Consider the following 25,250-nt stretch of genomic DNA (forward strand, 5'->3'; position numbering starts at 1 on the left):
CTTATATAAATCATTTTGATATTCACCAATGACATATAATTATTTACAAAATTCCAGCTAGCTGGGTTGGCAGTATCTCCTTTCATCAGAGCAATAATATGCAAGTGTTTGCCTTTGGATAGTCACATCAGTTTGTGGGAAAAATTCAGCAATGCAGAACAATAAAGCTTAGGTAGGTGCAAATGGTATTCCATATTTCTAAGAAATCTGGTTGGTGTATATGTTTATGATTACAAAAGAAATCTCCAATTTTATGGAATGAATGCCCTCTGTGTCTTGAGGCAGAAAGGTGCAGTGTAACTCTCAACTTTTTTGTTCAAAAATTTTTGGGCAAAGCCAAACTTAATGAAGAGACAAAAGCCAAAATCAGAAGAATTTAGAAGTATTAATGTAATGCACTTTAAAGTTAATATGACCACAGTTACTGCATCACTGTACATTATTTAAGCAGTAAGAAGTAAGAAACTGTAATATTTTGACACAGACTGACTATGGCCATCTGAGAAACATGAGAAAGTCAAACTTGTAGGTGGGACAGCAAAATAAAAAAAATAAAAAAATTAGGGGGATTGATCTAGCATTCACTTGGGGAATTTACTTTGCTGTATAACTCTGTGTTGTCATGCAAGCTGAGACAAAATGGGTATACTGTTGAGACATATTGGTATACTGTTTAGCTTATTGCACGGTAAAAGCTACTCCATAAGTGTGTTAAGATAAACCGTCAACTTCTTGGAATCACTTGCGCATTTTTCTGCAGAAATTTATTTGGAGCTCTTTGGGGAACATGGGTCAAGTCCATAGACATTCTAATGACCTGCCCACCTTATTGTTAGCAACTGGATGAATAACTAAAGCTGACAACATACACACAGCACTTGGCACTCATTAGACCCATTATAGAGTACAACGCTCCTTTTGGAATGTACCTGACAAGACATCTGCAGCAGCTGGAAAGGCCACAGAAGTACCTCACAAAGAGGATCACTGGCCTCAAACAGATGCCCTACACTGTCTCAAAAAACTCCAGCTTTACTCTGTAGCATATTGCCTACTCCAAGGAGATCTCTGCCTAACATATAAAGCTACGTTAAACTGAGAGCTGTTGGACATGCTACACCTAAAGAAATCCCAATCCCTCCAAGCTACACGCTCTAGGGACCTAATCCCTGTCACCAGAATAAACAGGACATGCTGGAGGGATAGATTCCTGTCCCAGAGACTTCCTATACTCTGGAACAAGGTACCCATGTATGTCAAGCAAAGTTCCTCATTAGCACTCTTCAAGAAAAATCCTGATGAGTGGATGGGAAATAGGAAATACACCCCAGGGATCACTTCTCTTTTCTTTCCTTTCTCTATCCTTTTCTGGATTGTTGAATTGATATACCTAGTATGTCTGAAAAGAAAGGGACTTTGGGGTTTAAGCACTGCACTTGCTGCAATGGTAAACTCCTCAGTATCGATCTGCATGATGATTGTGTATATTGTCGGGGGTTTCCCACTTATCTGTGAAACCTCCCTGTCAGATTTGTGTCAGTTTCAGTCAGCGGATGCTGAATGAAAGAAAAAATAAACTTATTTTGAAAGACCTGCTTTTTTCACCCTTTTCTGAGGCTCTTTCTGTGTCGAAGATCTCAAACCTTCCATCAAGGGACAAGAAACGCCCTCATTCTGACCCCTCTTCACCAGCTGGTGATAAGGGCAAGCCTCATAAGAATAAGGCCCACAAATCTTCCATGGAGCACAAGATTTCCTCCTCAGCTTCAACCACCTCGGTTCCGAGTTCTGCTCCAGTGGTCTCTGCAGACATTTCGATGACTTCCACATCGGCGCCACCCTCGGCTCCAACTGCTGTGGTTCCAAGTGTGATTTCAGCTCCAGCCTTATTGCCTGCTATTACCTTAGCACCAACGTCACACATCTCAGTTCTGAGATCGGTACTGATCACTTCTTCGGAGCCGATAATGACTTCCACTCCAGCTATTCCCTCGGCACCGAGCCCTTTCAAGGCACCGATAGTCCCCCTTTTGCCTGTTTCTAAATTGGAATCCTCAGTGCCAACTTTTCCTACACCACAGCCCCTGTACTCCCCATCTTTGGATCCTTTTTCAGGATAAGCCTTTAGCCCCTTTTTGGACCGACCTGACTCCCCCTCAGGAGTGTCGGTAAGGTCCACCAGGAGTCTGTCAAAATTGGATGTGGTGTGCCTGTTCAATCAACTGCTGACAGCCAGAGGGATTACAAATTTTCCTAAAACCTATCCCACTCCGGGTTTTGGGTCCATTGCCGCCACGACTCCCATGTTTTCTCCTCCCTTGGACCCTTCGGTTCCGAGGCCCATAGCTCCGATGTCTTTGGGGGGAATCCTCTTCTTGGTGCCGATAGTGACCTTCTTAGAGGCTTTGAGGCCCCTTTGGGTTTTGGTTCCTTCAGAACCACTCCTTCCTCAATCTGATTCTGAGGGGGGTGGAACTCCCGGCTCCAGGTACGGTTCCAGTTGTTTCATTGGTTCTGTCTTCAGATCCAGGGGTGACACCAACCCCAGTTTTGCTTGAGGCTCCGTCCTCGGGAGTGGTCCACGCAGAGTGGGGTGTGACCCCGGTTCCGAGATTATCTTCCTCGGTTCCGGGCTCCCATTCCTCTTCAGGTGGGCCTGCCTTCTGGGTGATGGAGAGGGTGCTTGCTTTGGGAAGCACTCCTCCTACGTCGGACCTTCCCACTGCTCCTTTTGAGCTACAGCTATCACAGGTCACCTCCCCAGGATACCGAGAGCGCAAGCCTCAGGAAACCCCTTTACAGGGTAACCTCCTTTCTGAGTCTTCTTCAGATGTTCCCACTGAAGAACCACCTCGGAAACGGATGTGTAAGAGGAAACACATGGACTCCCCGGAGGGGTCCCTCACTGAGGATATGGACTACGATGATGGAGTAGGGTCCCCTCGGTCATTCCCTGATGATGTCTCCTTTGGAGACATCCTGGAAATTTTGAGGCAGAGGGGTGACTGGAAGCCCTCCAACCCTTCCTCGGAGGAATCCATATTCCTGCAGGCCTTCCACTCTCGGCCCTCTACTTCTTGGGTGACTCCCTCCGCCAATGAGTTAGTCCAGCTCATCGTGCAGTGGGCATGCAGGAATCCTGATCCCGCTGAGGCCATTCCCCGGAGACCAGACAAAATACTTTCCCCTCCAGAGGAACAGCCCCATTGGTCTAGAGGCTTACCAGTAGACGCTATGGTGGTGGCAGCTGCCACAAAAAAGGACCTTGCAGAGGAAAGTCCTACTGTCCATCCACCCAACAGAGAGTCCCGGGCGATGGACAGATTAGGGAAGTGAGTTTTTGCTTCAGTGACCTTTGCTGTCAGGTCTCTGAATTATTTGGCACATTTTACGAGGCTCCAAAGAGATCTCATCTCTGAACTCTTTGGAACCCTCGCAGGTCAAGTTTCTGTTGGTACACAAGATAAATTTGCTTCTCAGCTTGCTACCCTAGAGTTGATTTCCAACTCATCCATGAGGTTGCTGTCCCACTCAACCGAAGGGGTGGCTAGAGCTGCAGGTGTAGGTGTAGTTATGAGATGTCACGCCTGGATGCGCATTTGTGACCTCGCGGACTCCTTCATGTCTTCCTTCTTGAACTCCCCTATCGAACCGTCCACTTTGTTCAGTTCTAAAGTGAAGGACACATTAGCCAGGTGAGAGAAGGATGGAAAAACCTTGTCTGCCATTGGCCTATGTTTTTCCAAACCTCAGCGCTCTTTCTCCAGGAACCAGAGGAGTGGAATGATATGGCACAAAAAAATCTCAAGGCCCTTTCTGTAGTGCACGTGGTGAGGATTCCCCCAGAGGCAGAGGGGGTTCCAATAATGGAAGATGCCCCTTTAGGGGCAGATGGGGTCTCTGAAATCAGGACTCCAGGGATTCTTTCTCCGGATGACCTTATCAGTACTCCTGAAGCGCTGTCCAATTGCTTTTTTCTGGAAGCAGTCAGGGCTCATTTTTCTCTGCACCAAGCTGCCTGGCACTCTATAACAAATGATCAGTGGGTGCACAGAATAATTTCCAGAGGTTATTACATCCCTCTAATCTCTTACCCAAGACCTCCAAAATGCCTTCCCAGTGTTCCAGCCAGTCAAAGGGAAGAAGCAGCTTCAGAAATAAGAATGCTGTGTCTAAAATGAGTCATCCAACAAGTCCCCTCAGACAAGTGCAGATCCAGTTTCTACTCAAGATTCCTTTTGGCGCCAGAAAAGACCAGGGACTGTAGACCCATTTTGGATCTCAGTCAACTAAACAAATCAGTAGTCCAGACCAAAGTCTGCATGGTCACGATACAATCCATTCTCCCATTTCTTCGGGAGGGTGTGTGGATGTGCTCGATAGATCTCTGGGATGCGTATTACCACATCAAAATGGGCAAGTGCTCCAGGAGTCTCCTTCACTTCCAGATTGGAGCCAATCAATACAAATTCAGAGCCCTGCCATTCAGTCTCTCGATGGCCTCCAGAGTGTTCATGAAATGCCTAGCAGTAGTAACAGCTCATCCGAGACTTCAGGGATTCCAGGTGTTTCCATATCTAGATGATTGGCTCCTCTCCGCCCCCACCAAGCACCTACTGGTCATGGCCCTCCCCTACACTCCAGCACTGGCGGAGTTTCTAGGCATCATAATACACTGGGAAAAATCCAACCTTCATCCTACCCAACAATTGGAATTTATAGGAGCAGTATTCAGTACTCAAACCAGCCTAGTCTCTCTCCCTCCTCACGGACTTCAGAGATTAAGATTACAAGTACAAGTGATACTCTGTCGAAGGAAGGTGTCTGCAAGGGAAGTTATACAGGCTCTGGGATCTACGGCAGCAGCCATCCCAATTGTCCCTCTGGCAAGATTGCATTTGAGACTGTTACAATGGCTCCTTTTGTTCCAGTGGATATCCAATCTCCATCTTCTAAACTCATAGATCTTCATCACCAATTCCTGCAAAGAAGATTGCCTCTGGTGGATGAGAACAGATGAAAATCTTTGGTGCCACCCCTTCTAGACTCCCCAACCCAATGCCACGGTGACCACGGATGCTTCCCTGATAGGGTGGGAGGCCACTTCCAGGGAAAGACAGTCCAAGGCACATGGTCCAACTTGGAGGTCAACTTGCATATCAACATACTGGAGTTAAGAGCGGTGCTTTTAGCATTGCAGGCACTTCATCCGCTCCTTCCATCGGGAAAGATTGCAATCCAGTCAGACAATATGTCTATCATCTGGTACATAAACAAACAAGGAAGGACCAAATCTTACCCCCTATGTCACGAGGCCATGAGAATTTGGCACTGAGCGATAGCTTCCAACTGCTTTCTAATTGCAACGCATATCCCGGGGAGCTCCAACGTGATTGCGGACAGGCTGAGCAGATGCATCCTCCTTCCACATGAGTGGTCTTTCAACCCGAACGTGATGGCAGAAATCTTCAGCCATTGGGGTCAGCCTTGCTGTGATCTTTTTGCTTTCCCTTCAAACAAAAAATACAGCAGCTACTTTGCCCTCTTTTCCCCAGACGGGGAATCACCGAGAGATGCTTTGACTCACGATTGGCCCACAGGTCTCCTCTATGCTTATCCTCTGATACCTTTGATACCCCTATTTCTAAAGAAAGCAATCTGGTTGAGATGCAAAGTAATCTTCATTGTCCCTTTCTGGCCTCGACAAGTGTGGTTTCCCTTCCTCCGACCTCACCTATTACAACCTCCTTGGATCCTGGACACTCATCAGGACCTGATATCTCACCCACAAGGGCTGACTCCCCCAAATCTGTCCAGTCTCAAGCTGACAGCTTGGTTTCTCCACTTCCGTTAGTCGCCAGACAGGAAACCCTCTCCTCACCTGTCCGCAATATTATTCTGGCCTCCCATAAACCGTCCACCAGAAAACTCTACAGAGACAAGTGGAAAAGATTCACTATCTGGTCCAATAATCAGATGCTAGATCCTTTTTCAACTACTACAGCTGCTATACTCCAGTATCTTTCTGAGTTGTCTGACAATGGGGCATCAGCTTCTACTATTCCAGTCCATTTAGCAGCTATTTCCAATTTCCACAATGGTTCGGATGGCGTCCCTCTTATCTCCACTTGACTTTGCAAGACCTTTCTCACTGGAGTTTTCTATAGCAGACCTCCTACCAGGCAACCTGTAGAGACATGGAATCTCTCTCGGGTTCTACAGTCTCTCTCTACCCCCCTTTGAACCTGCTGCGACATGTGATCTAAAATTCCTGTCATGGAAATCTTTGTTTTTGGTAGTGGTCACATCAGCCAGACAGATATCTGAGTTACAAGCCTTATGCATCTAGAGACCATATCTCATCTTCCATAAGGACAGAGCATCCCTTCGTACTAACCCATCTTCTCTCCCCAAAGTGGTTTCCGACTTCTCTATTAACCAGTCCATTGAGCTCCCTGTGTTTTTCCCAAACTATTCCAACAAGGGAGAATACTGCCAACATTCATTGGACGTATATAGACAACTACATTTCTACTTGAACAGGACTAAGTCCATCCGCAAGTCAGACCAACTTTTCATTTCCTTTTCTGGCCCAAGAATGTGCTGTATCAAAAGTTACTTTATCAAAATGGCTCAGAGATTGCATTACCTTTTCATACTCCCTTGCGAATTAATCTAAACCTATTCAAATCAAAGCTCATTCAACTAGGGCCATTGCAACTTCAGTTGCCTTTCACTCCAGGGCTTCCATGGATGACATTTGTGCAGCAGCCATTTGGGCTAAACCCCATACCTTCATCAAACATAACAAATTGGATTTGATCTCCAGGGGAAGAGCGGCCTTCGGCTCATTGGTTCTCAGGAATGTTCTTCCATAAGGGCCACCCAATTTCTCCAAGTAGCTTGGGATTCTGTCTCATCAGTGATGAATAGGAAGAAGATTAACAACTCCAGATAAAGATGTTATGTCTTACCATAAGGTTCCATCTGAGTTGTTGATCTTCTTCCAGTCATCACACCCTCCCACCATCCCCCACCAAAGGCTTCTAGTGGATCTTCTGGGTTCTTGTGGTGTTTCAGGGTTTCTGCACAGAAATGGCCTCTATTTTCTGTTTTCTTCTATATGTTGCATGCAAACTCAATCTGAGGTAACTGGGGAAAAGGCATTGTGGGGAGCAACTTAGCCCAAGAGTTTTTTGGTGTATGCGAGCTTGGTATTAGGCCGACTCAGTTCCGAGGGCTCAGAACTGAACCCATCAGTGATGACTGGAAGAAGATCAACAACTCAGATGGAACGTTATGGTAAGACATAACTTCTTTTTCTTGGGTGGCGTAAGCCAAGGAACCTTGTTGGGTAGGCTTACTTAGGCCCTTGAGCCGATAGCCTAGTACCTACCTACCTATGAACCTATGAAGAATAGTTTAAGCAAATAAATGACATTTCAGATCAGCAGGCAAGCATAGTTGTACTTGGATTGGTCAGATTTGGCAACTCAGTGAATGAAGACCAAGCTCTCATTTGGAATATCATCTGAAGTAATAGTAATAATAAGATTTTTTTAGCAAGGTGCAGTAACCAGTGATGCATTTTATACTTCTAAAGGTAGAATTTTACAGTAGTGCAGTACACTGTAAAGACGTTCAGAAACGAAGGAAAACTTAAAAATGTTAAGTTGTCTATCTCGCCTTCGTTCTTGCTGATTGGGAATCGGAGCTTATCCTCGGCTCTGACTCAGCCATCTTCAATAGCTCGAGAGCTGTTTACTGGCTCAAGGCTACCCCTTATCCCATAATGCCTAGCGATAGCTACCCAGATCTCATTTGCAGCTTCAGCTGCGAGGTGTTGTTTTTCTGGCTCAGGCTTGTATAGAGTTTTTTGTGTAACCTTTTCGCTAGAATTTAACTTTTCTAGTATTTTATTATTAGCGCTAGTTTTGTTTCTGTGATAGATATTTGTTTATCTTATAGTATCCCTCCTTTTGTAGAACTCGTTTAACTTAGAGAGTTCTCCACCACTCCCCCCCCCTCTTCTTGTCAGGTTAGCCGTTTAAGTTAGAGGCTTTCCTACTGCTTTTTTCTTATACGCTAGCCGTTTAAATTAGAGGCTTTTCTATTATCTTTCAAAAAAAAAAACCTTTAGCTATAGTCGTTCTAGTAGGTGTGTTTTTTGTAGACTGTATATTGCTTCTTGTTATTGTTGTCATAATTGGTTTCTTTCTACTGTAAAGAATATCAAAGGAATCCAAGGTTTCTGGGTTCAAGAAGTGTGACTCATGCTGTCAGAAAATGTCTCTGACAGATGGGTACACTTCTTGCGTCTATTGTTTAGGCACTGTGCACCTGCAGGACTCTTGTTCTATTTGCCATGCCTTTAGTCCAAGAGTCCTGCAGGAGGGTAAGAATAAGCTGATTCTTAGGGGTCTTTTAAAACCCCAGGATTCACCGGCCAAGAGCTCACAGCCAGTGAAATCCCCTAAATCCACTAAGCCATCGGCTCCAAGTTTGAAGCCGTCTTCAGTTCAGGATTTACCTTCTACGTCGGTTATGGCTGGCACCAACAAGACAATCGCCCCGTCGGCTCCATCAGAAGCTTCGGAGCCATCGCGGAGCCACAAGAGGCTGAGGTCCCCTTCACTAGAGTCTGCGCATTCGGCTCCTCGGTCTCCTTTACTTCAGAGCGAGCATAGTCATCGATCCTCTCACTCCTCTCGATCCTCTAGACTGTCGGATCATGATGTGGAGAGAGTGGTCAGTAGGTTGCTAAAGTCAAAGGCACTAGCTAAATTGTTGTCCAGCCCTCCTCAACAGGTATTGGCTCCATCCACTTTTCTCGATGTTCCTCCTCCAACTCCAATGAGTTCACAGCCGGAGTTCGTTGAGGTTTGAGTAGTGGAACCGTCGGCTCCGATAACTCTATCTCCTTCGGTTCCGACGTCGGCTCCGATTCCCTTGGTGGTACCTTCCATTGAGGGATCTGGGCGCTGGGGCTCCCTCGTCGGTTCCAAGGGGGCGAGTGGCATCAGACCTTTGTCTGACCCCATTCTCCCTCTCGGAGCTTTGGCACAGGTGAGCTCGGCTCCAACATCGGCCTCGGAGCCATCCCCCTCGATGCGGAGAAAAATTCTTATTTCTTCAGAACCGGAGCTTTCTCTGCATTGTGGCAGGGATGCCTTCGATGTCATGCGGAGTGTGCTGTCCCCTGAGTCAGCTCCACTATCAGCCCCACCGGCTCTGTCCCCTGTAGTGCCTGTGCCAACCTCTGCTCCTCCTCCAGATCCTAAGCGTAGGGAACCGATGCTCCAGAACACCCCTGTATTGGGTGTTTCCTCCTCTTCTGAGGCCTCTCCTGATCACTCAGAAGAGCCCCCTCAGAAGAAAAAGTGTAAGAGGAAGCACATTGACTCCCCCGAGTCTGTCACTTCTGATACAGACTTAGATGATTCGGAAGGGTCCCTGAGATCCCCCTCTGAAGATGTTTCCTTCTCGGACATCCTAGAAATGCTTAAGCAGAGGGGGAACTGGAATCCCCTAGTCCCTTCTGAGGATGAGTCTATATTCCTGGATGCCTTCAGTTCCCGACCTTCCACCTCCTGGGTGTCTCCACCTTTCGATCCACTTATGACATTGGTGGCTTGAAAGGCTGGGTCAGCTCCAGATACAGTGGAACCAACTCCGAGGAGACCTAGTAAATTCATTACAGCATCCCAGGATAAGCAGTTCCTTTCGAAAGTTGTCCCTGTTGATGCTATGGTGGTAGCAGCAGCCACCAAAAAAGAGTTAGCGGAGACCCCTTCGTCTGTCCATCCCCCTAACAAGGAGTCTAGGACAATGGACAGATATGGGAAGCGAATGCTCGCTTCAGCAACCTTCTCTATGAGGTCACTGAACTACCTGTGTTATTTTACCCGACTTCAAAGGGATCTCCTTAAAGAGCTCGAAGATACCCTCCAAGATCCAACAGCTGAGGGAGCACAAGCCAAGGTAGCTTCCCAGCTCGCGATGCTTAATTCTGTTGTTAACTCCTCCATGAGGCTCATTTCCTATGCAGCCGATGGGGCGAGTGGAGCTGCAGGTACCGGGGTGGCCCTTAGGAGGCATGCGTGGATGCGGCTGTGTAACTTTGCGGAACCCTTTCGAGCATCCTTCACCAACACTCCCTTTGATGGTTCCTTTCTTTTTGGATCACAGGTGAAAGACACTTTGACTAGGTGTGAGCAAGAAGGCAAGACTCTCTCTGCCATGGGAGTCTGTTTTTCCACTCCATCTAGACCTTACCCTAAGGGTCAGAAGAGTGGGAAGATGTGGTTCCATAAATCTCAGGGAGCCTTGCCTGACACATGTAGTGATTTTTCCTCCAGAGGCAGAGGGGGAAACAATAATATTAGATGCCTCCCTCATGGCAGAGGGGGTCCGCAGAACCAGGGAAACAGAGAATCCTTCTCTGATAAGCCCTTCCAGCATCCCTGAAGGGTTGCTCGGCTGCTCAACTCTGGAGGCAGTCGGGGGAAGACTTTCACTGTACCCAAAAGCCTGGCAAAGTTTAACACAAGACAGATGGGTACGGTCCGTTATATCCGGAGGTTACAAAATTCCCTTCCATCAACCCCCTTTACAGTCAAGGAAGACCCTTCCAGATGTTCACCCAATCTGAAGGAGTAAGCAGTTATAGAAGTTTCAAAACTGCTAGAAAAAAGAGCCATCCAGGAAGTCCCGGCAGACCAGCACGGATCCGGAACTTATTCAAGGTTCTTTTTAGTACCAAAAAAGACAGGGGACTGGAGACCGATTCTGGATCTCAGCAGATTAAACAGGTCTGTGCAAAGAACAAAGTTTTGGATGGTCACACCACAGTCCATTCTACCCTTTCTGGGTCAGGACAATTGGATGTGCTCGATAGATCTTCAGGCCGCGTACTACCATATAAAGATGGACAGGCGCTCCAGGAGATATCTTCGCTTCCGGCTGGGGGCCAGTCATTATCAGTTCAGAGCTCTGCCCTTTGGTCTCACCACAGCCCCCAGGGTGTTCACCAAATGTATGGCAGTGGTCACGGCTCACCTGAGGCATCAAGGATTCCAGGTGTTTCCGTATCTAGATGACTGGCTCCTTAATGCTACCACCAGGCATCAACTCATACAAGCACGGGACTACACAATCACAATCTGCTCCCAGCTCGGCATTACAATAAAAAATCTGCCTTGTTGCCCTGTCAATCTATCACTTACATAGGAGCAGCCCTAGACACAAGGGATATGTTTGCAAGGCTACCACTAGAAAGGGTGCCCACAATCCATCAGCAGGTACAGGTTCTGATGCAGAGCAAAAGGATCCAAGTCAGGTACATCCTTCAAACTCTGGGTTCCATGGCAGCAGCCATTCTCCTAATCCCACTGGTGCAGTTTCATATGAGAATTCTTTAGTGGCTTCTGTTTACGCAGTGGTCTTTCCAAGAGCTACCCATGACTTACATGATCATGATCATGGATGCATGCATGCAAAAGACATCTTTCTTGGTGGATGGTCTCCGCACTAGTTACTCAGGGCAGACCTTTCATGCAACCCCCTCCGTTAGCCACAGTGACGACAGATGCCTCCCTGATAGGGTGGGGGGCATTATCTGGGCAGGACAGTCCAAGGCACTTGGCAACCTCACGAGTACCATCTGCACATAAATGTCCTGGAAATGAGAGCCGTGCTCCTGGCATTGCAAGCCCTTCAAGACTCTCTTCCTTCTGGGACCATTGCTATTCAAACGGACAACATGTCAGTGGTGTGGTACATCAACAAGCAGGACGGAACCAGATCCTACACCCTGTGTTGAGAAGCACTCAGACTTTGGCAGTGGGCAATTTCCTCACAATGTTTTCTGATTGTGATGCACATCCCCAGGAGATCCAACGTCATAGCGGACAGGCTCAGCAGAGCTATCCTCATGCCTCACGAGTGGTCTCTGAATCAGGAAGTTGCAAATCTTGTTTTCTGCAAATGAGGACAGCCTTGCTGCGATCTCTTTGCCACCCCCTCAAACAGCAAATGCAGCAACTACTTCTCCCTTCTTCCGCTTCCAGGTCACATACCCAGAGATGCTCTAGTCCACGATTGGCCCCAGGGACTTCTTTATGCCTTTCCTCCTTTCCCCCTGATACCCAAACTTATACAGAAAGCAATATCATTGGGTTGCAAAATGATCCTCATTGCTCCCTACTGGCCACGACAGATATGGTTCCCGTTCCTTCACCGTTACCTTCTTGATCAACTCTGGACTCTGGACCCAATTCCAGACCTCCTGGTTCATCAATCAGGCAGGTTGCATCAATCCCTCAAAACTCTCCAGCTCACAGCTTGGTTGCTCCACTTCCAACCTTAGCCAGGCTTCCCAGCATTTCCCCAGCAGTCCGTGACATTATCATCTCCTCTCACAAGTCTACAACGAGGAAAACTTATGCTAGCAAATGGAAACATTTTTCTTGTTGGGCAAAGGCTAGGAATGTGGATGCCTTTTCAGCCCCAGTCCACGAAATCCTGGAATTCCTAGCACAACTGTTTCACTCTGGGTCCGCTTCTGCTACGATCAAGTTACAAATGGCGGCCATTTCTAACTTTCATGTTGGTTTTTCGAACTATAACATTATGTCTCATAAGCTCTGTAAAGCTTTTTTGTTTTGAGAGGGACAACTCTTCTTTGGCCTCCAGTGAGAGATCCCCCTCCTCCTTGGGACCTTAATTTAGTTCTAACCTCCTTGATTCTGCCCCCTTTTGAACCAGCAGCATCCTGCTCTATCAAGTTTCTGTCTTGGAAGACACTCTTTCTGGTAGCTATTACTTCAGCCAGACGCGTCTCCGAACTTCAGGCACTATGTGTTCATCCTCCATACTTGGTTTTTCATAAGGACTGGGTTGCTCTGAGGACTAATCCTTCGTTTCTCCCTAAAGTCTGCTTAGAAAATAATTTAAACCAATCTATAGATCTTCCTGTGTTTTTCCCTAATCATACCAACAAGGTAGAGTACAAACTACACCAATTTGACGTTCATAGGCAATTGCGTTTTTACCTGCACAGAACTAAAGAAGTAAGGAAGTCGGACCAACTATTCCTTTCTTATGCCTTGGGCAAACAAGGTCTCCCAGTTTCCAAGGTAACCTTGTCCAGATGGCTGTCACACACTATTTCTTTCATTTATCAGTTAAGGAACAAAGAGTTACCTATTAAACCGAAAGGTCATTCTACTAGGGCATTGGCCACCTCTGTAGCCTTCCAGTCTAGGTTGCCCATGAATTCCATCTGTGCAGCTGCCACGTGGGCAAACCCTCATACCTTTATTTCTCATTACAAGTTGGATATGGTCTCCAGGAGCAGAGCTGACTTTGGTTCCACTGTTCTCAAGAGTCTGTTCCACTGAGCCACCCAGGATTTTAGGTGCTAGGGATGCTGTCCCAACCAGCAAGAACAAAGGCGGGATAGACAACTTAACTTAAAGAAGTTATGTACCTGCCATAACGTTCCATGTTAGTTGTCTTCATCTCGCCTTCCTTCTTGCATCCGAACCTCCGTCCCCCTGTCCTAGTGAACCGAGAGGAGTTTTTTCTGTTTCACTGGCTGTGTGTTCTCTTGTTTCCTCTATTGACTTAGAGAATATGGCAGGTATAGTCAACTGATTTTTTTGACTGGTTTATTCTTTTATGTCTGGAGTTAGCTATTTCAAATGAGATCTGGGTAGCTTTTGCTAGGCATTATGGGATAAGGGGTAGCCTCGAGCCAGTAAACAGCTCTCGAGCTATTGAAGATGGCTGAGTCGGAGCCGAGGATCGGCTCTGATTCCCAACCAGCAAGAAGGAAGGCGAGATGAAGACAACTAACATGGAACGTTATGGTAGGTACATAACTTCTTTTTATGTTCTGCTTATAGTCTGAACAGTTAAAAAAAAAGCAAGGCAAACTTAAAATTAGTTTCTGCTCATAAATTTGATGTTGTCAGTTTTCAATCCATCCTCGACTGATGGGTTTGGATCCGAGACGTGGGATCCGACTTGGCCGCTTGTAAAAGCTCTTGGCAATCCAAACTCTCGAGCTTCTCCCTTACTCATAATGCATCCTCTCTATCATCTCAGATCTCATTTGCCACTGTTAGGTGAAAGATGTGGTTATTTCACTCTTGAGCTTTCAACATAGATAAGTTCGTTTTTTTAGTAGTTTCTTTTTGCTATCTATTTTTTGATAGTATCTCTCTGCACTTTTCATTCTCCCTTACCTTCTACATTTTAATGTAGCCTTACTACCTTTGTAGGTAGGAAATCCCTTTTTCCCCTTTTTCTTCCTTTCTAGTTAAAAAAATGCATATATATATATATATATATATATATATATATATATATATATAAAATATTAAGGTCTTTCTACCGTTCATTTGTTGTGCAAAACCTTCTATAGCCTTCCTGTACTGTTGTTGTTTTTCCTGTCATGACTGAAAAAGAGAAAACTCCAGCAGGGTTTAAGAAGTGTGGGAAATGTGGCCAAACGATTCCTTTTTCTGACCCGTACACTGTTTGCGTTTACTGTCTGGAGTATGGCAGAACCTCCAGCCCCAAAGGATAGAGGGTGGGATATAGTTAGATGGTTTAAGAAATACCAGGTAATGCATCCAAGTGGTGACGTACCATTCTTGTATCACAGAGACTGTGCTCCATTATAAAGTTATCAACTCAGGGCAACCCTGAAAAAGCTATTGCAAAGCTGAGTCTTGACATTAGCAAGTTAACAGCTCATTCCTTCAGATTAGGTGCTGTGTTCATGCATGTGTGTGTGTATGCATGTGGAGGCATGCTTGGGGACTGCCTCAGTGTGTGTGTGTGTGTGTGTGTGTGTGTGTGTGTGTGTGTGTGTGTGTGTGTGTGTGTGTGTGTGTGTGTGGGTGGGCATGCACGAATGCTTGTGTATTTTAGGAGCTTGCTTGGTGCTGTCTCATTGTGTGTGTATGCTTCTAACTGTGCAATGTTCAGTTCCGAGACATGCTACTGAGCTGTTATATGCAGCTCCTGCAAGTCCTTGAATTACTGGAGCTCAGCAGCAAACACCTATGTGATAATTTCTCTGACTCCCCCTACTGAAGTGACAGTATGAATGTAATGATGTTTAAATTGTTGTATGTTTAATTTGTTCTTTTTTTTTTTTTTAGACTGCAAAATACAGTGCAACAGTAGCAGAGATCTTAGTGACTATAGTTTTAACAAACTATAGCCAATTACAAGCCAAAAGAACTGCACCAGACTGTCATTCTATAATGTGCATCATAGGAGATGCTGACAATAATGTGGTATTTAAACAAAAAATTATGTAAGTATTAATAATTGTTTAATCACAAGAAAGATGAAAATCTTAGCCATGAAAAAGTGCTCTCTATTCATGTGAAGTATTATAATCCTGACTTTATGACAGGCATCATATTTGCCATTATAATTTATAGCTTATTTACCTGATAAAATGCTGTTAGTTAAGTTTAGAAAAAGAGTGGTTATCTGTAGTGATCCAGTATGTGATGTCCGCCTGTTGATCATATAATCTGATTTTGGTTGTCTTATGCAGTAAGTAACGTAGGATTTCCATTTCTGATATTAAAGCTTGTCATGTTTCAGAATGTTCTCAAAATCACATCCTCTTTGCTCTGCATAACCTGGCTGGTGCATACCATAATGTTATGGGTGAGACCAGAAGGGAGTGATCAGCCTCTGTACTTCCCTTTTTAGAGCCACTTTCAGACTTGCAGATTTTTTATTTTGATCCTAATAGTTGAGAGGCTCCTGTGTCCAATGCCTAACATACAAAAACCTTCAAAATATTCCTTTCCTGTAGTTATAAGATCACTAACTGCCACTGACTCTACTGACCAGAAAAGCACTGATGCAAGTGGAAGTGCTGTAATCCAGCCACTTTCAGGAAACGTCGACAAAAGTTTGAGGCCTATATCACCACAGAGAAGATGTATGTCTGTAGAGGTTACTCAGTGCAGGACTGCCAAGATGGTCCTTTGCACAATTCCAAACCAGCTCCAGACTGATGACAGAAGGTAAAGGATCTGGAGGCCAGAAACATGGATGACCAAGCCATTGGATATGCATCTGGTGGGAATTCTCATCAGGGGTACTGGAGTTCACCCTATAGAAGTATGGCTTGATGCCAGTGTCAAGCCCCATGTAGACCTGTCATGACCAGTATAGGCTTGCAGTGCCCAGAGTACTAGGGCCATTTCTCCCAACAGGAACTTTCCTTTTTATACCCCTAGCAGTCTTCAGAGAATTTTTTCCTCAGGTAGATAGCAAATGCTGGAGGTATGATTGGCATACCTCTCAATACAAGACATCTGGGCAAAGCAGAATATAATAGGGTGACAAACACCCAAAAATAGGTACAAATTTTAAATATTACTGCTATAAACATTGAGAGTTGCTGGAATAAAATATGTGTTAGCATGTGTTTTCTGAAGGATATGAAGTCTGCAACTGAAATGTCTGTCATTGTTTAGTGACTTCAATCCTCAATGATTTGCCGGAATACCACAGATTGTATGAGGAACAGACTGGAAATATGAGGCAAAACTCTGGATATTCTGCAAAAATCTGGATAGTTGGGAGGTATGGTGATGGGGAAGACAGAGGTGATTGGGGGCATGTTGTATAGGAATGAAATCAGCTGGCAGATTTTAAAAATTTCCTAGAGTACTTTGTCAGAAATGTTGGGGGAGAACAGATGGTTCTAATGAAGACAATGATTCTTTAGAGCTGGGATATAGGATCTGAATTGTGAGTAAGGCCTGATTAAGTCTAATGCTATTAGCTTCCAAAATAGCAATTACTAGAAAATGGAAATTAAAATCTAAGCCAACCATAACTGAAGTACTGAATATTGAAAAGGAGATACAACTACTAGAGGTGAGCTCTTTAGAAATAAGAAAGGAAAAAATATATAGAAATAAATTGAATTTGTGGGAACATTGCATGCAACATAATATTCAGGAGTACTAACATTTAAAAAAATACAGGAATTGAGCAATTTATGTAATATCGGAATTAATGAAAATTGATAATATGCATAAACATAACAAAAGAAGTGTTATTACTGTGTTTTCCTTTCTATTATTGTATATGTATCTATGCCAGTATGTAATGTTTAACAAAGATATTAAAAACAAGAACCCACCTACCATTTGATCTCTGTCTTGCTCTTTAGAAAAACCTACTGCCCTTAGTTGGAGCTAGAGCTAGATTGATGTCTTCTTGCTTTCTGTATTCCCCTTGGAAAATGTATTCTTAGGATGCAGATGCCCTTTTGTTATGACAGATAAAATAAAGAAGCCTTCTGTTTAGATGACCCCTTCTCTGTGGTGACTTGCAGTTTCATGTAATGTGCATCATTCCCACTGCCTCAATGACATTTCAGGTTATCTGCCAAGGTAACCCAGTACTGACCAGCTTTCAAAAGCTCAGACTCCCCTACCTCCCTCCCTCTTCCTGTGACAGCTGATTGGCTGAGCATATCCGGTGAGGGAAGCCTTCAGCTGTAATAGGAAGTGAGTGCTCTGTTTTTCTGCTATTCAAGGAAAAAAGTCCTCTGACTTTTACAGGATCCAGTGATGATTTTTCCGGCTTACTAATTAGATAAACTCCACCTGAGGACCCCTTTCCTCTCATATTATTATCAAATGTATTATTCAGTTTCTATTTTTATGTTTAAAAATATTTATTTTATTGTTTTATTTCTGTCAAGTGTTTACAGTAATTCTACTGAATTGTAGCAGTGTTTATTTGGCTTCTGTCTTTTGACAAATGCTAGTTTTTACTGTGCAGTGTGTAGGTGTGCCTTTAGACACTAGGGGCTCTCTCATGCAGTCAGAATGTTGTTTGCTTTATTTTCATCTTTCAACAGCATTTATGCATTATTTACTATAAGTATGACTTTATTCTCTATGTTTTAAACATTGGCTCACAGTTTTACCGTGAATTAAGTTATTTGAATGTAGTGTGGAGATTTTGCTCTCTCTGACAAGAGCATATAGTTTAAATTGCTATTAAACTTTATTTAATGGCATTTTAACAAAGTTTAAGTTTGTGGAGCTAATTTCTTAACACTGGATGTTATGTTGCCCTATCTTGCCTTCATTCTTACAATGATGGGTTAGGAGCCGATTCTCGGCTCCGACTCGGCCGAATACACAGCTGAAAGACTCAAACTTGGCTTGTGGCAAGTAGGTATCCCATAATGCGGTGGTGTAATTCCCCAGATCTTGTTTGCCACTTTACAAGGTTGGATGCACTCATCTTGGCCGTGGCTAAGTTGTGAACATTTTTCTTCCTATTTCCTTTTAGAGCCTCTAATCCTTTCTATTTTATAGTAGATAGCTTTAATATTTAGTAATATCTAAATTGTTGTGTTTTTCTTGCATTGTAGTTACATGGGCGAACCCCTCTCCTCCGAGGCCTCTCCAGAATATCCTTCTGAGGAGCCACCTCGGAAGAGAACTTGCAAGAGGAAGCATGTAGACTCTCTAGATGAGTCCATCACTTCAGACACTGACCTCGAGGAGTTGGAAGGGTCCCCACGGTCGTCCTCTGTTGATATCTCATTTGGAGATATTCTAGAGATCCTTAAGCAGAGAGGCGGCTGACAGGCCACCACCCCTTCTGATGAGGAGTCAATGTACCTGAAGGCTTTAGGATCTCAACCTTCAGCCTCCTGGGTGTCTCCGCCTTTCGATGAGCTAATGGACCTGGTTAGTCGAAAGGCGTTGGAGTCACCTGACACAATGGAACCAATCCCTAAGCGGCCAAACAAATTCTTATCAGCTCCTTTGGGAAAGGATTTCCTCACTAAGGGGGTACCTCTTCCACCAAGAAGGAACTTTCAGACATATCCTCTTCTGTTCATCCTCTGAAAAAAGACTATCGAACGATGGGAAGATACGGGAAGCGTGTCTTTTCATCAGCGACATTTACACTCCAATTGCTGAACTACCTAACTCACTTTACAAGGCTACAAAGAGATCTCCTGAAAGAGCTAGGGGATACTTTACAAGGTACATTAGCTGCAGGGGATGAATGTGAAGGTCTTCTCCCAGCTATCCACCTTAAATTCCATCGTCAACTCATCCATGAGGCTGATATCCTACGCAGCTGATGGAGCGAGCAGGGCAGCGGGTTCCGGAGTTTCCCTTAGAAGACACTCCTGGATGTGCTTGTGCAATTTTGCGCACCCCTTTAAGTCTACTTTTACTAATGCCCATTTTGATGGTGCCTCACATTTTGGACCCAAAGTAAAAGACACTCTCATCCAATGCGAGCAGGAAGGAAAAACTCTCTCTGCCATTGGAGTACTTTTTTCCATACCTTCAAGATCTTATCCTAAAGGTCAAAAGAGTGGGAAAATGTGGTTCAAAAGGTCCTAGAGAGTTTCCAGGACGCACGGGGTGATTCCTTCCCCAGGGGAAGATGCCACTCCAGAGGCAGAGGGGGTCTGCAGAACCAGGGTGACCATGATTCCATTTGCAGATGCCCTTAACAGCGCTCCTGAAAGGAGGCCCGACTGCTCTATTCTGGAGGCAGTCGGGAGACGTTTATCTATATACCCAGAAGCCTGACAAACTATCACAAGGGACAAGTAGGTACTAAAAATAATATCCAGACAATATTCCATTCCATTCTCCAATCCTGTTCCACAGACCAGAAAAATCCCAGATGTTCCACCCAATCTAAGGGAGCAAGCAACTATAGGGATTCAAAAGTTGCTGCACAAAAGAGTCACCCAAGAAGTCCCTGCAGACCAAATAGGATTTGGAACTTACTCAAGATTCTTTTTGGTGCCATAAAGAACAGGGGACTGGAGACCCATATTAGACCTAAGCAAATTAAATGAATCTGTCAAGAAGTCAAAGTTGCGAATGGTGACACTGCAGTCTATACGTCCCTTTTTGGGGAAAGATGATTGGATGTGCTCAACAGACCTTCAAGATGCTTACTACCACATAAAAATGGACAGGACATTGAGAAGGTACTTACGCTTCCGGCTGGGAGCCAGTCATTATCAGTTCCAACCTCTGCCCTTTGGTCTCACTACAGCCCCCAGAGTGTTCACCAAATGCATGGCAGTAGTCACGGCTCACCTGAGGCGTCTAGGATTCTGGGTGTTTCCCTATCTAGATGACTGGCTCCTAATCTGCCACCACCAAGCATCTACTCCAACAAGCCAGGGATCTAACTTTGGACGTTTGCACTCAGTTGCCCTGTCAACATATTACATTTATAGGAGCAGATCTAGATACAGCTTCTATGGTAGCACGTCTTCCAACAGACAGAGTTGCAGCACTCAGACAGCAGATACTTTATCTTCTTCCCAAGACCAAGGTGAAAGCAAAGATAATTCTAAGATTATTAGGGACTATGGCTTCTACAATAACACTGGTTCCTCTTGCTAGAATGCTCATGAGGATCCTTCAATGGCTGTTGTTCTCCCAATGGTCACTTCAAGAGCTTCCTATGTCTCACCTGATCAGAATAATGGAATAATGCAAAAACGACTTAAGATGGTGAATACACTCCAGTCATGTGACCATATGGAGACCCTTTGTTCCACAACAACCCATAGCTACGGTGACCAATGACGCTTCCCAGATAGGGTTGGGGGTGCATTATCTGTGGAGAACAGTCCAAGGTACATGAGAAAAACATGAGGCTCACTTGCATATAAATGTCCTAGAGTTGAGAGCAGTGCTTCTTGCATTGCAAGCACTTCACGACTCTCTTCCTCTAGGGACAATTGCGATACAGTCAGACAGTATGTCTGTTGTTTGGTACATAAACAAGCAGTGGGGAACCAGATCTTACCCACTTTGTCGTGAGGCTCTAAGAGTTTGGCAATAGGCAGTTTCTTCCCAGCGCTTTCTAATAGCAATGCACATTCCGGGGAAGTCCAATGTGATACCAGACAAACTGAGCAGAGCAATTTTAATGCCTCACGAGTGGACTCTCAATCAGAATGTAGAGGAAAGGATTTTCCGAACATGGGATCTGCCTTGCTGCGATCTTTTTGCCACTCCCATGAATGCCAAGTGCAGCAACTACTTTTTATTTATTTATTTATTTATTGTTTTACATTTGTTGACCGGGATAGTCCGACTGGATGCATGTCCATTTTCAGCGGAGGCCCGGGGAGAAAAGCTCCAGGGGTAAGCAGATACAGCATTACATAATACCAGCATTACATAATACAAACAGACTATTTACAGAGATTACATAAGTAAGCAAGTTAAACAAGTTCCACAGGTTAGAGTTAATCCCGAGTGTAAGTCAGGATTAAATTAAATTACACAGTAAGCTGGTTAACAGATTTTTACACATTCTAGAGAGAGTTAGCCAGGCTTGATACAGTGACATAGCCAGTTAAGTGACAAATGTTGTTTGAGTCTAATTTTAAATTCACCTAAGGTGGAAAGTAAGGTAATATCAGCTGGAAGAGAGTTCCAGGATCTACTTACAGAGTTTACAAAGAGAGTCACCGGCTGTGTTATTAATTTTGCTAGTCTGAATTAGTAGTTTGTTAGAGGATCGAAGTGGTCTAGGATTGTTATATAGGGTGATAATATTTTTAAGTGCAGGAGTATTGTTCGGATTATAGAGGATTTTATAGGCCATAATCAGTTAGTTATACTGGATTAGGCAGGGTAGTTCAAGCCATCCAAGCTGATTTAGATTGATGCAATGGTGTGTCCTAAATGGCAGCCCAGTGGCAAACCTGGCAATGTGATTGTAGCAAATTGAGAGTTTGTTAAGGACAGTCTTGTTTAAATTCGAGAGTAGAGGGGACGCATACAGAAGGGTTGAAAGAAGATGAGAGTGAGCTATGGCAATTTTAGCTGGAGGGGTTATGAAGGCTTTTATTCTGTAAAGTGACCCTAGTTTTTTATTGATGGTTTTGATAGTTTGGTTAACATGTAGGTCGAATTTTAGATTATTATCTATGGTGACACCTAATATTTTTGTAGAGGGGTCAGGGGAGATTATTGTGCCATCATTTGAATTTATGATAAAGGTGAAAGCAGTAGACCTATGTGTTGGTGAAAATAACAGCAGTTTAGATTTTTTGGGATTTAGGATCAGACAACGTTCAGAAAGCCAGTTTTCTATTGTATTAAAGGTGGTCTGGGTAGCTAACCATAACTCTATTGGAGATGTGGCCAAGCAAATCAGTAGAATCATCAGCATATTGGATACAGCTAACTTTAAGGATGACAGTATAAAGGTTGTTAATGAAGATGGAGAATAGCAAGGGCCTAGTATAGAGCCTTGTTGGACTCCAAGGGTGTTAGGTAGAAAGTTAGAGAGTTTGTTCTGCCAGAGGACAGCCTGCTGTCGACCATTCAGGTAGGACTTGAAACCATTGAAGGGCTCTAGTATGTAAACAGAATGTTTGCAGGATGTGAATTAAAAGTTGGTGATCAACCATATCGAATGCCTTGGAAAGATCCAAGAAGAGGGCTGAGGATATATAATTATTGTTGCGATTATGGTTTATGGTATTGGTAAAGGCTAGGAGGGCTGAAGTAGTGCTGTGATGAGAACGTAAACCATGCTGAGTGTCTGCCATAAGGTGATTCTGGATTAGGTGGTGCATGAGTTGTCTATGAATACATTTTTCCATAATCTTTGCAAGTGGAGAGAGTATAGCTATTGGCCTATAATTGGAGAATTCAATAGAGCTGCCTCCTTTGTGAAGTGGGATTACATAGGATATTTTCCAGATGGTGGGAATTTTAGCTTCTACTATGGTTCGATTGATTAGTATTGAGACGGGGTAAGCAATAGCATCAGCTGATTTTTGTAGGTACTCGGCAGGGAGTTGATCAGCAGAAAGTGTAGTGGGTTTTAATGTTTTGATCAAAGTATGGATAAGTGAAATGGCGACTGGTTGGAAGCTGAACGCGGGTAGGATTCTAGGGGTGCTACTTTCAGGACCAGGGAAGCTAGGAGGTAGTTGGCTAGCTAGGGCTTGAATTGTCTCAGTAAAGAATCGGTTAAAACTGTCAGAAACATCTTCAGGGGATTTATCAATAGTAGCAGCAGGGATCGGGGTTAAAGTTTGTCCAGGATGTAGTAGATTATTTAAACCTGCCCAAAACTTCTGAGGGTTATTTTGATTTACTGTCTGTAAATTACAGTAGTATTGTTTTTTGTCTTGTAAAATGGATTTTTTAGTTTCGTTCCTGGATTGCCTGTATTTAATGTGATCTTGGGGGGTCTTCAGAAGAACGCCATAAAGCCCATGCTTTGTTTCTAAGGGTAATTTTGAGTTTAGACTCTTTAGAAAGCCATGGCGTAGTTTTTGCCTTTATTCTCTTTGAACGAACAGGTGCATGCAAATCAAGGATATCAAGGAATTTGTTGTTTAAGTATGCTACTGCTTCCTCTAAGGGGAGGTGTTTTAGAATAGACCAATTACATGAGTTTAGTTCTTGTTGGAATTTGGCAGGGTCAAAGTTTATATTGTTTCTAACCTTTCTGAGTAAGGGTTGTTGGGAATTAATGGCTTTGTGCTTAATTACATAGGTGAGAAGGTGATCACTTAGGCCATCAGGGAGGTACCAGAGGTGTACAGTTGGGGGTAACTATTTATGAGTACCCAGTCAAGTATGCTTTCTTTTTGGTTGGGTTTACCTATCCTGGTAGGGGTGGATATGATTTGTGTAAATGCATGCAGGTTAATATGGGTGGTTGGGGATTCTGAGGAACAGGTGCCCCAGTCTATGTTAAAGTCTTCAAGTAGTAGGGTTCCTTGGGGGTAGTGACATGATAGCCAGTGCAGGATATCTTCAAGTGTAGATATATTGTTACCTGGGGGTATGTACATACAGATAATATTAATGCATTTATTTTTATTAAGATGCAATTTGGTGGCAAGAATCTCAGAGTTATTAATCTGAGGTGGTTGTATTACATCTATGGTGACATTCAACTCAGATTTATAGAGTACAGCTACCCCAACCCCCTTCCTCGAAGCACGATCCAGCCTGTGTATGTTGTACCCAGGTGGTAACATTTCATTGTCTGTAGTGTTAGGTTTTAACCCGGTTTCAGATAAACAGAGAATCTCAGGGAAGTGGACATCCAGAAGTGCATGCAATTCATGTACCTTGCTATTAATGCTTCTAATATTGAGATGACAGGCTAGGAGAGAGTTAGTTGGTCTATTAATAGTAGGTTTGTAGCTTATATTGCAAGTAGAGGGGGTATGTGTATCTGAAGTGGGTGGGCCAGGGTTGGGGTGAATATCACCACCACGTATTAGGTTAAGTCTATACTTGGTGATGAACTTCAGGAATTTGTTTATTAGTTTGTGGTAGTGTTTGGATCTAGAGCTAATGTGCCTGGGGTTGAGATGTTGATAGACTGAACAAGATGTTGGATAGGACCTGGTACTGTAAATATGGTTGAAGGTGGGATGATGTACAGCTGGGGTGATAGTATGGCCTTTTGGGACCTGAAATCTCATGAGAAACTGGTTTTCATACAAGGTAAGGAGGTATGGTGCGAACAAGAGTGGTAGTAAAGAGGACTATATCATTATCTGTGATTCAGCTAGTGAGTTAAGGAACTGTTTTACCAAGTGATGCAACACCAGAAGATAGAGTGGTGAGGTAAAGGTACTGGAAGGGGGATGAGAGAATGCCAGATGAAAGCTAATAGGTGCTATTAAAATGTAGGAGAAGAATGGGGGTGGGAGGAATTATCCCAGATGAAAGCAGATAGGATCTGGAAAGTGGGGTAGTGGCTATAGTACTACAAATTTAGAGGTACTGGGGTGGGAGAAAATTGGGGGCAGGGAGGGGAGCGAAGAGAGCCTGAGTGCAGTGACGGGAAACATAGCAGTTTACAAGGTTTCCTAAGGTGTCCTAAAGCTATAAGGTAAGTATTATAGTTCTTAATGTAAGAGTCAGTTTACTTAAGTTACAGGGGAAGGAGGCAAACACTCAAGCAGAGAAAAGAGCCCTATGGCTGACCAAAATGGTGACCTGCTTAATTACACAGCACTGTAAGTGAAAGCTTAACAAATGCTTTTTCTGTGCAACCTACTCTGCTTAAATACTGAGAGAAACTGATTGCAGTCCTGTAGACACTGTTTTTTAGGGAACTGTAGAGTTCAATCTGCTTAAATGCTGAGAGAAACTGATTGCAGTCCTGTAGGCACCATTTTGTAGGGAACTGTAGAGTTC

The 25,250-nt window shown here is 44.1% G+C and overlaps 1 protein-coding gene across 1 annotated transcript in view; it reads left to right on the top strand.

Moving 5' to 3' along the window:
* Positions 1-15,335, top strand: part of HFM1 (helicase for meiosis 1) — a 3,254,758-nt gene extending 3,239,423 nt beyond the window's left edge. Inside the window, exon 26 of the mRNA XM_044086815.1 lies at positions 15,174-15,335. Coding sequence (XP_043942750.1) covers positions 15,174-15,335 — 162 coding nt within the window. The remainder of the gene's footprint in view (positions 1-15,173) is intronic.
* Positions 15,336-25,250: the final 9,915 nt, after the last annotated feature.

The sequence above is a fragment of the Protopterus annectens genome, chromosome 10.part0, assembly GCF_019279795.1.
Source record: "Protopterus annectens isolate FY-2018-M chromosome 10.part0, PAN1.0, whole genome shotgun sequence".
Taxonomy (NCBI): domain Eukaryota; kingdom Metazoa; phylum Chordata; order Ceratodontiformes; family Protopteridae; genus Protopterus; species Protopterus annectens.